Raw genomic sequence first — 13,570 nt, 5'->3', positions numbered from 1 at the left:
TTTATTATCATCCTGGTATCAGAATCAGTATTGAGAATCAAGTATCTATTCACCTGAGCTCAAGTTATAGCATTAGAATAAACAGGAAACGTATAAATTAATTGTATAACTTCTTTATACATTTGCACTCTGTGATTGTTTGGCAGCTCTGTGTTCCCATCAAGATGAATTATGACTCGACCCAAAGGTTTAAAAACACGAAGAAGAGGAAGAGCTGTTTTTTCCAGGACACGTCCACCTGCAGGACGCCTCTCCACAGGTACGAATGCATCAGAGTTTAAACTAGAGAAGGAGAACTTCTATTAATTTAGTCTGTTGTGTCAGAGAGTAGCTGAAAATTTTATTCAAGTAAGAATAATGGAATTACTCGAGCAAAAGTTAAAAAGGATTTGCGAAAAGTGCTACTTTACGCAAGAGTAATTTAAAGAGCTGTCGTCTAATTTAGAATTTAAAGTTATTCAGTTATCTCACTGGAAAAAAAACAATATCTAGGTTAGTTAAAATGACTTAAATTAAGAACATTTTACTTTATTGGAATAGATTCAACTTGACAAGTAAAATTATCTGCCAATGGAATAAGTGTGTTTTTCTTAATTTAAACAACATTCACTTTTTTTTCTTATTTTAAGTGTAGACTCAACTGGTAGATGCTTTTGATGAAAAGTTACACAGTCTAGCTTTAATATGTGTTTACTCTCTCTCAGCTGGTTACCATGACGGTGTCGTACTCTCTGGAGGTGGCAGACGCTCGGTTCTGGGGTTTCTCCAGACTTCTGCTCAGGTGGAAGGGGAGCATCTACAGACTGGTCTACAAAGAGTGTGTGGTCTTCTGTGTGGTCTACTTCTTCTTCAGCATCTTCTACAGGTACACACAGAATACTTAATTTAATTTAATTTAATTTAATTTGCTGGGCTAGAGTAGTATATGAATTTAATGAAGGACAAAACATTAAACAGTGCACAATGCTGGTATTTTCAAGGAATAGACACAAAAATGAGACAAACTAAATTGTATCTGAAGGAGCGCTGCAAGAAACACAAACGTTCAAATCATTTCATACACAACAAAAAGTGGAGTGTTAAAATTGACTCTCACACAATCAATTTTAACATTTTCTCAGGCTTTTACATGATCTGTCCAATGTGAGTCAATTTAACATTTTTGGAAATGTTAATTAAATAACACTGGACCAAAATTCCTCTTTAACTCAGAAATTAAGAATTATATTAACGTTTTGAGTGTAAATGGATAACACTTTGTTAGATTATCCTGATTTAGCTAAACAACACACAGACGTATTTTATTTTTACACTTTATTTTTGTTAATTTAAGATGAAATTATGTACAAAACTGGTTCAAACTGGTCTTCTCTGGTGGGAGTTTGAAGTGGTGGGTGGGAGGTGTCAAATTAACACTAGGGAAGTTGAATTAGCACTAGTGAAAGTTGAACACACTAGGGGGAGATGAATTAACTTCAGCCATATCAACTCAGGCAGATAACCCCAACTCGAACCCCTATTTAACTTTTCTTTTGTGTTAAAAACAACTCTGAAATATTTTACCCATAAATTTTAACCCTCCCGTTTTTGCTGAGTGTTGTCACATAAAGCTTTTGTTACTAAATAACTAACTTACTTCAATAAAAAAAATATTACTGAAGTAGAAGTAATAGTATGCTGCTAGAAAAGTACTCTGAAAAGAAAAGTGTAACTGAGTACTGCCCACCTCTGAATATCTGAACGTCAGAAAGGACAAAGTGGGCGGACCACAGTTCATGTCCCTGTCTCATGGTTCAGAATCAGGTACAGGCTGCTGCTGCTGTAATCTTTGTTTCTCCCTCAGATTTCTGTTGACTCCGAAGCAGCAGGACCTGTTTGAGCGCGTCGCCCTGTACTGCGACCAGTTCACCAACACCAACTACATCCCTGTGCTCTTCGTACTGGGTGAGCCTCTACATCTGTCAGTCAACTCCTCTCAGCTCGTTCATCTGTTCGCTCGGTCCGCTCACATCAGTGCCTACGCCTTTACATCTTGGATCTTTGCTGCCATTTTTTTCTACTGCAAATTTTCCACTCTGAATGTTGAATCTGAGGACTTCAGAATAAATGTGCTGAATATTTAAATAGTGACTTTAAATTGTATATATATTATTTAACTGAAGTTCAGAATAAAAACAATATGACGTGTTTTGAAACATGTGAGACATCAATTAAATTTCTAAATCTGATGAAAAAAAAATCTTCCATATATGCAGATAGTGTGGGAGAAGTGTCTTGCTCAAGGACAAATCAACAGTATGATCAGACTAGAGTTGGATTTGCACTGGTAACCCTCAGAATCTTATTATATTATAAAATGACCCCTGAAGTCCTGCATGTGCAATTTTTTGTTAAATGTGAAGTATTCTGGTAGATGGTGTGCCACCTGTACATCACCCTGGAGATATTGCTTTGCCCAGAATGTTCCCTTGTGTGGCATTAAACTTATGTATCTCTGTAGAGACAAACAAGTGACACCTCCATTGTTACAGGTCAGAACTCGAGCTTGAGGCTGTCCTGCTCATAAGTGTTTTTAGCATTAGAAGTATAGATAAGTATAATGCCATACTATGGAACATTCCAGGCAAAGCAAAAACATCTCTGGAGAAAAGCATGTAGCAGTTACATAGTGCACCTTTTTACCTATTTACCTGGGATAGTCCCAGCTTTAAGCCCTGTGTCCCCTGTCCCAGCAGATTTATCCAAAACCACTAATTTGTCGCAGTTTTATACAAGAAATGTCCCAGGTGTCCCTATTTTTAACCTACTTGATCCCTGTCAACAGTAAAAAGAGACAAAAATTGTCATTTGTTAAGGTAAAATACAGAAAAGCTGCTTAAAAATGACAGAAAATGTGACTATACTGACCCACATTAAAGCCGAGTGCAGAAATATTTTCCTTAATTATGAACTTGTTTCACAATTACTATTACCAACCACCACAAACCAGGGATGCCCTAGTTTTTTATTCTGAAAGTCTGGTCATCCTACCTAACCCTAAGTTTTGCACAGACATCATTTTATTCGTAAAATTGCCCCTCAGTGTTTGACTGAGTGGCACTGAGGTAGAACTATGAACAGCACAACATATAGTAACTCAAATTAGCTTCATACAGCAAATGGAAAGTGAAAGTAGTTTCTCGCCCCACAACAATTCAACTCCTCCACACATAGACTCAGAAATTCACAGAAATGTTTTTAAAATGTAGCAGTTCTTTCACATTGTGGACATGTTTTGAGCTTTTACAAAAACAATAAAAAAGTCATCACTCGCCTTTAAAATAAACCATGTTCATGTGTTTCTTTGGTTGTGCAGGTTTCTACGTGACCCTGGCGTTTAACCGCTGGTGGGGGCAGTACACGTCGTTCCCTCTGCCTGATAACCTCATGATGGTGGTGTCTGGGAACGTACACGGCTCGGACACCAGGGGACGCCTGCTCAGACGCACTCTCATGAGATACGCAAACCTCTCGTCTGTGCTCATCCTGCGCTCCATCAGCACCCGCGTGCACAAGAGGTTTCCCACACTGCAACATGTCGTGGAGGCCGGTGAGGAGCAGGGCTGTGCTCTGGTCTAGTGGTCTCATGGATCTATAATAAAGACTAGTGGCAGCTCCAGGTACTGCAGCTCCCCGGAGCTCAGGCCCAGAAAGAATTTTCCCACAGAGCACAATGCATGTTTTTGAGGAATTTAAACTGCCTGTGTTCAGCTGACGAGGCATCAACAACTTTCACAGAGGTCAGATTTTGTAGGGATTCTTTCTATTTTCACAACATAAACTTCAAAAAAAATTTAAACCCTCAAAGCGCCAAAAAGTGATCTTTGTAAGACTTTGACACAAGGCTCAAAACTGGGACTATCCCAGGTAAACAAGAACATCTGGTCATCCTATTTTTGTGATGGAATTTTGAGTGTTGGACAATGGTAGAGGTATTGATACTTTGCAATGGCATCCTGCTGGGGGTGGACTACATGTTTGTCTATGGCAGAATGTTCAACAGTTACCATGTAGACATAACGCACACAAAAAAAAGTCTGAAAACTGATGAAAAAATACAAAATGTGATCAATACGAGCGTTCATGTCCGTGTTTAGGAGTTTGATTTTCAACAGAACAGAAAAACTCTAGGTTGTGATAAATTTTATGGGGGAGTGACTTTTTTAACAGCACAAATCAGATCACCTGTTATAATTCAGTCAGTTCTTTATAGTCAGATTGTAAAATAAAGCTCAGATTAAAGTCTAACTTGAATAAAAGAGCTTCAGACAAGGCAGTTCCTCATACTAGCTTCAGGTCGTATCTCACCAAACCAAGTCAGAATTAGAAAAAAAAACGTAAAAACCTTCATATATTCACTGTAAAACCGGACTGTGTTGCAGGCTTCATGACGCCTCCGGAGCTGCAACTGTTTGAATCTCTGCACTCGGACTATAACAAATACTGGATGCCTCTGACCTGGTTCTCCAACTTGGCCTCGAGAGCCCGCGAGGAGGGCCGCGTGAGGGACGACATCGCTCTGAGACTGCTCATGGACGTGAGGAGTTTAACTTCAATATGGAGTCAATAATCTGATCTGATTTTACAGTGTGTTAGTCCTGGTTCAGTGCTGGTTAAGACCTGATTTAGACCTGCTTTAGTCCTTGTTAAGACCTGGTTTAATCCTTAGTTTAGTCCTGGTTAAGACCTGGTTTACTCCGCAGTTGAGTCCTGGTTCAGTCCTTGTGTGCTCCTGGTTTAGTCTTTTTTAAGTCCTGGTTTAGTCCTGGTTTTGTCCTTGTTTAATCCTGGTTTTGACACTGGATTAGTCCTGGTTTAGTCCTTGTTTATTCCTGGTTTAGTCCTGGTTTGGTCTGTCTTTAGTCCTTGTTTAGTGCTTGTTTAGTCCTCGTTTAGTCCTTAGTTTAGTCCTGGTTAAGACCTGGTTTAGTTCCTGGATGAGCTCTGGTTTAGTCCTGGTTCAATCCTTGGTGTAGTTCTGATTTAGTCTTTGTTTAGTCCTTGTTTAGTCCTGGTTTAGTCCTGGTTTGGTCCTTCTTTAGTCCTTCTTTAGTGGTCCTGGTTTAATCCTTAGTTTAGTCCTAGTTAAGAACTGGTTTAGTCCCTGGATGAGCCCTGGTTCAATCCTTGTGTAGTCCCGGTTTACTCTTTGTTTCGTCCTGGTTTAGTCCTTGTTTAGTCCTGGTTTTGATGCTGGTTTAGTCCTGGTTCAGCCCTGGTTTAGTCCTGATTTAGTCTTTGTTTAGTAATTCTTTAGTTCTTATTTAGTGCTTGTTTAGTCCTGGTTTAATCCTTAGTTTAGTCCTGGTTAAGACCTGGTTTACTCCCTGGTTGAGTCCTGGTTTATTCTTTGTTTAGAGCTGGTATAGTCATTGTGTAGTCCTGGTTTAGTTCTTGTTTAGTCCTGGTTTAGTCCTTACTTTAATCCTTACTTTAGTTCTGGTTAAGACCTGGTTCAGTCCTGGTTCAATCCTTGGTTTAGTCCTGGTTTATTCTTAGTTTAGAGTTGGTTTGGTCCTTGTTACGACCCGGTTTTGACACAGGTTTAGTCCTGGTTCAGCCCTGGTTTAGTCCTGGTTTAGTCTTTGGTTTAGTTCTTTTTTAGACCTAGTTTACTGGTGGTTTAGCCTTGGTTTAGTCTTGGTTTAGTTTTGGTTAAGTCTTGGTTTAGATCTTATTAAGACCTAATTTTGACCCTGGTTTAGTCTTTGTTTAGTCCTGGTTTAGTCCTTGTTAAGACCTGGTTTTGTCCCTGGTTTTGACCCTGGTTGAGTCCTTATTTTTGGTATCTGTGTTTTCTCTCCAGGAGCTGAACAACTACAGAGCCAAGTGCAGCCTTTTGTTTCACTATGACTGGATCAGCATCCCTCTGGTCTACACACAGGTACAGACGACCACAACTTCAGCGCAAACCACCGGAAATTCACAAAGAACACTTAAAAATATACCTGGAGTTGTGTTTTGTTTCATTCACACTTGCATTTTTAGGCTGAGTTCGCAAAAAGGTTGGAGATCCCTGGTCTAGACTCTCTTAAATTCTGCAGGTGGTGACGATCGCTGTGTACTCGTTCTTTGCCTTCTGTGTGGTCGGGAGACAGTTTCTGAACCCCGCCAAAGGATACAAGGACCACAAGATCGATATGTACGTGCCCGTGTTCACTCTACTGCAGTTTTTCTTCTACGCCGGCTGGCTCAAGGTACTCTCATCCACTCACATGCAACATACAACTATATGTTATGCAGAGGTGGGTAGAGTAGCCAAATATTGTATTCAAGTAAGAGTAACGTTACTTCAAAACAATAATTCTTAACTAGAAGTACAAAGTAGTGGTTCAAGAACTTACCCAAGAGTAAAAAAGTATTTGGGAAAACTACTACTGAACTTAAAGAGTAAATGTTGGAACGTAACAATGATTTTTTTTAATTAAAAGGTCTTATATCATGGACATAAAGTCATTTTATAAAGTTGTGTCTTCATCTAAAACATACTCGAGTAAATGTAACTGAGTACTTCCTGTCTCTGTGTAGGTTGGAGAGCTGATCATTAACCCGTTCGGTGAAGACGACGATGACTTTGAAACCAACCAACTTATTGACCGCAACATTCAGGTCATTTCATAAATCTTCTTTTTGACTCAAGCAAACTAGTGGCAATGTAAGTGAAGTGTCTTGCCCATGGACACAACAACAGCACATCCTGTACACTAGTGGTATTGTGAAATATCACAATAAATATTGTACCAGGAGAGATTTAAGCCTTCAAGACCTACGGGCAATTTTAGTACATTTGTCCTCACCTGGATTTATTTATTTTTGTTAATTTTGTGATTAAACTCCCCCTTTACCCCTTAATGAAGTGTTATGCATCCTTTTTTTTCAGTACAACCTGTTATTTCACAACCTGCACGCTGTTGTTGTGTCATATGGCTGTAATAAAAGCTATAGGACCAGAAAAAAAAAAAAATAAAAATAAGGAAAATAAAATTCACACTCTTTCATGCAAAACATACAGCAAACATGTATAAACAACTTTTTGGATCTTAAAAAAATACCTAATTTAGAGCCATAGCTACAAAAGTGCAAAATATCAAGTTTGTAAGTAAACTCAAAATATCCTTTTTGCCCTCAAAACAAAACAAAAAGTACAATGGTCCAATGATTTTATTGGTGCCAGTCATGGAAACAGCTTGTGTCAGGTCCAGGGCACAGATATAACAAGGGATGCGCAATTACACAGACCAACATGCATAATTTGCCATTTATTTGAGAAATAATTGCACTTAGAGCGGCTGTTTCAGTTGTTACAAATACAGACACTTAGGGCATTGACCATTTTGACTCACTACACTCTTTGGCAAAGTTTGGTCCAACCAAAATAGATGAATTGCATGTGTTTGGCAGAAAACAAAGTTCTTATTGGACATTCATTTTCCCTACGTCATCACACAGTGTGCACGTGACGTAAGATAATGGAAATATTCTCAAAAAGCCACAAGTCTCAGCTTTTCATGGTTGGAAAGTTATGCGTTGTTATATAAAACATATTCCCATATGATACCGTCAGTCTGGAAGGGAAAATCTTTATATTCCTGGTGCAAACTATAGATTTGCAACTTTGTTCGCCCCCAGTGGCCACTGCAATTTCAAGTACTATGTGACATCACACAGGACTGCCCTCACGACAGCAGGTCTTTCTAATTACAAACCAAGACCACATTGTGCTTCATACTGTAGTTCCAGACCCCAAACCTCCTCAGTCTCCCCTTTAAGCTTTGTTTATACTTTCCACATGTAGATTCCACATGGAGATTAGATGCACAAAGTCATTAGAGGAAACTTGGGCAGCATTTATAGTTTTTTTGGCAAGTATAAATCAAGCTGTAGTCCTCCAGGTTCTGCCCAGTTTATCAGTTCCATTTGAAACATGTTTATGGGCAGAGTTTAGTGTTTAGTCCCACTGTAACTGTCTGTGTTGTTGCTGTGCTGCAGGTGTCCATGCTGGCGGTGGACGACATGTATCAGAACCTCGTTCCTCTAGAGAAGGACAAACACTGGGCTCAGAGATACTTCTCTGTGCCCTACACTCTGTCCACAGCAGCAGAGACGCTCACACCGGCCTTTAAGGGCTCCACCTACGACATGAGGTCAGCTACACACCGAGCATGTAAAGAACACTGACTATTCACATTCTCATAAAATTTGTCTTAAGAGATGCATTTTCCCAACAGATATTATAGTTTAAGAGGGGGTATTATTGTCTTTTTTGAGCTTTCAATCATGTTATAACATTATTCCATCATCAGAAACATGCCTGAAGATGTTTTAGATGTCATCCATAGGGCCGTATTTGAACCCTTCTTACAGTTATCTGTAAGATTCTGTACAAGATTCTGTGCTTCGTTCACAAGCCTACGTCACCCATGCTCCCACATGAGAATTCTCCATAAATATACAAACATGATACAAAGCTACACAACAACTGCACAAACCTGACACAATGTGCAGTAGTTTCAATAGCAGGTGCACGCTGATTGTGTTGTGATAGTGCTCTGAAGGGGGAGTGAGTGAGAGTAAAGTGAGGGGAGACTCAGAGTGTTAGAAAACAAAAGTGAAACTAATAGGCTGTTTTCTGCAAATATAGCCTTTTTGAAACAATAAAAGGTAGCATGGTGATCTAAATATGTTCTGTGTTAGTTAATACCCTATAGAAATAAAATTCCCCCTTTTTAAGAACTTTGATAATGCCATACTAGCTGTGTTGGGAAGTAAATTACTAAAAGTACTGAAAATATGAGTATTCAGTACATTCTGAATACTCATTATGAGTACCTGTATTCCAGTACAGTTACTTTTTCATTTGGTGATATTCAGAATACAGTAACTTTTCTTTTTTCAAATGAATACATGGCTTTACTTGACCACACAATTTAGGCTTCAAACTGCACAGAATTAATGAAAAAAATTAAAATACCGCTGTTATTTTGAGGTGTGTGATAAATGAATGCAGAACAAACATAAAGCTATTTTTAATCCAGTGTAGCATGTTTATGCTATCATTTAAATGAAACTCTGTGTGAAAGTATTCTCAGTATTCACAAAATACATTTTAATGCAGGTTTTCAGTATTCTGTAACTAAATACATTTTCAAAGTATTCTTCTTATCACTGCATACCTGATACTTTCACTCAAACTATGAAAATACTAAAAAAACACAAACTTACATACAAACTTGTTGTGATCTAACTGTTCCCAGGATGAGTGCAGATGACCTGGAGACTTACCCCATGAATGCAGACGGTAAAACTCACTACCTCGCCCCCAGAGGCTCTTTGGGCGACGGGCTGACCCAGTTTGTGCAAAAGACTAAAGGGATTCTGCGTGGTGCCAGTCTGCCCTCTCTGCTCGATGTGACCAACCAAGACGAGCACAACGGAAACGACCCGACCAATCACAAGACAGAGACGGACAAGCTGGTCACCATTGAAGTAACACAAAATGATTAAAGGTCGTCTATTACGCAAAACCGACTCTTGTGAGTTTTTAGCCATGTTATAATGCAGTTACCTCATCAAAAACAGACTTGGAGTTGTTGTTTTGTTTCATTCACACACCTTGTGATGTCATGAATCGGTAGTTTTCATGTTAAAGGGATGTTAATGTCCAATATTAATGTTAATTTTTGACTTAGGACCTCATTTCCGGATCAGATCTGTACTCAGATGAATTCATGGGAGCTGGAGGCACTCTGTCTCTGGACCCATTTTCCTCTGCAAATACAAGGACCGGATGGAATATTTTAAAAAGTGTCTCCACACGTCTCCAACACTCTGGCTCACTAGGAAATGAGGTCCTATGTCCAAAGTTCTGGACTGTCCCTTTTGTTACCTTTTGTTCAGTAGACTAAAAAAATTCACAGACTGAAATGATGAATTATTTCTGATTCTAGTGAGGGTGTATGGAAAAAAATCACAAGTATTTTTTTGTATGAGGGAAGAACTCAGCCTAAATATCCAGGGTTTGTGTGTTAAACATGTGTGAATGAAACAAAACACAACTCCAGGTCTGTTTGTGACGAGGAAATTACAGCATAGATCAGAAAATAGCTTCATAACACCAAATAGATTTCCCAATGTGAGACTCTTGAAGCACTGAGCAGTGAGTTGCAAGATGATTTCAACATATCATTTTAATTATTAATGACATTGTATTTAATAATTGATTAGATTACATAGGCTATATTGTCCTAAAACTTCACATACTCAGATACTAATCGATACTAAAGCTGTTATTCAAAGTAAATAGATTTGAAACACGAAATGAACCTTTCCTGAATCGCTTTAGAATGATCTTGAGCTGTGTCAGAACAAATATAAGAGCACATAGACTAGTATACACCCATGGACCACTATGAAACCGACCTGGACCATTGAGGGGTTACATAGATATAAGGCCGTGGGAAAATACAAGAAAGTACTATGATTTAATGTTAAAAATCACAGACTATTGTTGTTGTTGTTGTTGTTGTTGTTGTTGTGGTATCAGAATCAACGCTACTACTACAAGTATAAACATGATTTGATATTTTATTAAACTTATCTCTAATTCATATTTTACAAGGTTTAGAAATATATAGTAACAATAAATACTCCTGAAAATATTATATAAGTAGCTCTGTGTAGTTCTGTACAATGAAAGTGTACTATAAAGCCCTGGTATGTACCTTTTTTTGCTAAAAAGATTCAAATAAAAGCATGTTTGTTTGTTTTTTGTTTGTTTGTTTGTTTTTTCGTTATTTAATGTGTATATTGCACTGAAACGTGTATAAAAGCATGTGTCCTTACTGTGAGTGGGCTTGCATCTCCACAAACCTGACAGTCTGGAGAGACCATGACTGTCCCTGATTAGTTAATTCACCTGTCACCCACACTTCAAAGACTTCTACTACTACTGCTATTACTGCTACTACTACTACTACAGCTACTACTGCTACTACTACTACTACTACTACTACTACTACTACTACTACTACTACTACTACTACTACTACTACTACTACTAGTACTACTACTACTACTACTACAGCTACTACTACTACTACTACTGCTACTACTACTACTACTACAGCTACTACTGCTACTACAACTACTACAGCTACTACTACTACTACAGCTACTACTACTACTCCTGCTACTACTACTACTTCTGCTACTACTACTACTACTGCTAATACTACTACTACTACAGGTGCTACTAGAGCTACTTCTATTCCTTCTCCTCCTTCTTCTTCTTCTCCTCCTCCTCCTCCTCCTCCTACTACTACTACTGCTACTACTACTACTGCTGCTGCTGCTGCTGCTACTCCTTCTCCTCCTCCTCCTCCTTCTACTTCTACTACTACTGCTACTACTACTACTGCTGCTGCTGCTACTCCTCCTCCTACTACTACTACTACAGCTACTACTACAGCTGCTACTAGAGCTACTTCTGTTCTTTCTTTTCTCCTCCTCCTATTACTACCACTACTACTACATTTACTACTGCTACTACTACAGCTACTACTACTACTACTACAGCTACTACTACTACTACTACTTCTACTACTACTACTACTACTACTACTACCACTACTACTACTACACTATTACAGCTACTACTACAGCTGCACTAGAGCTACTCCTATTCCTTCTCCTCCTCCTACTACTACCACTCCTACTACAGCTCCTACAGCAGCAGTCAACAATCAGCAGACTTGTTTCTTTTATTAAGTCATTTTAGATCAATATTGTAATTTAAAATGTGCAAATTATGACTTCCAGCTAAATAAGATCAAGATTTAAGTCTAACAAATAGTCAGAGCAGTGCTTAAAAATAGCATCACACCCCAGGGAATGTAGAGAGTCTGGAATGTGTGAGTGTGTGAAGGAAGTAATTGGACTTTATTTCACCCAAAGTGCTTGTTAGCAGACTTTTCAGCCCCCAAAATAAGTGTTTGTTAATAACCAGCAGCTCGTACACACCAGAGGCAGACAGCAGCGAAGAGGAGGAGGAAGAGGAGGAAGAGGAGGAAGAGCGGGGTGATGCACGGTAAACTGACCAGCCATTAAACAGCAAAAGAGCTCCATGAGGACTAATGAGGACCGCAGCAAAATGCACCAGACTAGGGGGCGCTGTGGAGTGGAAATGAGCCAATTAGACTCAGAGGAGGGCGTTTTGACATCTCCTCATTGTTAGAAAGTCAAGTTCGGTCTTAATTAAAGAAGAATACAACGTCAAACAGGAAGCGATTCAGCTGCAAGTGTGAGTCTCAGGTACTTTCAAACTGCAGTTCTTTATTTTGTAATTCATTCTTATTAATTTCTATTACAAATATTCAGATTGGGTTTGAAGTATACAAATGCGTCTTATATTTTGCAGGTCTGTCCCAGAGTTTAGTCCTGTGAGAGTGAAGACAGAAGAGTCCTCATTGCTTCAACAAAGAGAAACAGACTAGAGAGAGGGGACACATAGGGAGAAGACATCAGAGCAGAGACACACATTCATAGAGAGCAGATGGGATAAATGCTGACGCACTACAAAAAAAAAAAAACAAAAAAAAAAAAACAACAACACACAAATAGATTATGCACATATGACACCATCATAACTCTTGCATGTGTGACAGTGGGGGTTGGCTTCACGTGAGAGGTCATCTCAGGGTTCACAAGAACGATAGGCCACTGCACACAGGTGTTAAACACAAGAGAGATTATTCACATTCCTTACAATTGCAATTAGCAAATATGGGATAATAGAATTATTCTAACACTTGGATACCAACTGCTTATTAGACATCATGGTGTGACTGAGGCTGTATTCTGAAATGTAACCTGAAGTTGAAGTATACTTTATTACTTATTTTTGTATTTTATTTTGTATATTTACATTTATATAATTATGTCTTATACAACCACTTAACTCTTGCTACTTTTTTGCTACTAATTTAGAATTTATTATTACCATTCATATTTTTTATTTTTTGAGAATGAGAATGCCTTTTATTTTTACTATACATACATGTCAAAAGTTGTAGAACCCCCTAATTTTTCCAGTTATTTATTGCAATTCAAGTTGTGCAAGTCCAATGAAGAGCTTGAAATGGTACAAAGGTGAGAACTGAACAGCCAGAGGTTTAAAAAAAATATTAAATATTGCACTGTATTTCAATATTGCAGTCAATCAAAAATATTGCACTGTATTATTAAATATTGCACTCAATCAAAACTATTACCTAGTATTAAATAATGCATTATATTAAATATTGCACTGTATTTCAATATTGCACTCAATCAAAAACATTGCACTAAATTAAAAATATTGCACTGTATTTAAATTTTGCACTGTATAAAATATTGCAGGTGTGTGGAAGGAGAGAGGACATAGAGGGATAGAAATATGGGGTCAGTCTTTGTTATTATATTATATTTAATCCAGTTCATTACATTGCATTATATTGCATTATATCATATCATATCATATATTATATTATATTAT

At 38.2% G+C, this 13,570-nt stretch overlaps 1 protein-coding gene across 1 annotated transcript; it reads left to right on the top strand.

Annotated features, from left to right (window-relative positions):
* The first annotated feature begins 713 nt into the window (after positions 1-713).
* best4 (bestrophin 4) lies at positions 714-9,543 on the top strand. The gene is made up of 9 exons (XM_020919888.2): positions 714-865; positions 1,844-1,944; positions 3,356-3,589; positions 4,422-4,576; positions 5,846-5,923; positions 6,084-6,236; positions 6,568-6,648; positions 8,029-8,183; positions 9,294-9,543. The coding sequence occupies exons 1-9, from the start codon at positions 714-716 to the stop codon at positions 9,541-9,543; spliced, it is 1,359 nt and encodes a 452-aa protein (XP_020775547.1).
* Positions 9,544-13,570: the final 4,027 nt, after the last annotated feature.

This window comes from Boleophthalmus pectinirostris, unplaced genomic scaffold (assembly GCF_026225935.1).
Source record: "Boleophthalmus pectinirostris isolate CB_2022bp ecotype Guang Dong unplaced genomic scaffold, ASM2622593v1 HiC_scaffold_16, whole genome shotgun sequence".
In the NCBI taxonomy this organism is placed as follows: Eukaryota; Metazoa; Chordata; class Actinopteri; order Gobiiformes; family Gobiidae; genus Boleophthalmus; species Boleophthalmus pectinirostris.
The sequence above is the reverse complement of the archived record's forward strand: the minus strand, read 5'-3'. Positions and strand labels throughout refer to the sequence as shown.

Excerpts from the sequence above, each read along its gene's own strand:
- best4 (XM_020919888.2), top strand. The coding sequence starts at position 714 with ATGACGGTGTCGTACTCTCTGGAGGTGGCAGACGCTCGGTTCTGGGGT. Across the intron at positions 1,945-3,355 it reads CCCTGTGCTCTTCGTACTGG|GTTTCTACGTGACCCTGGCG; the intron begins GTGAGCCTCTAC and ends TTGGTTGTGCAG. Across the intron at positions 6,237-6,567 it reads TCTACGCCGGCTGGCTCAAG|GTTGGAGAGCTGATCATTAA; the intron begins GTACTCTCATCC and ends GTCTCTGTGTAG.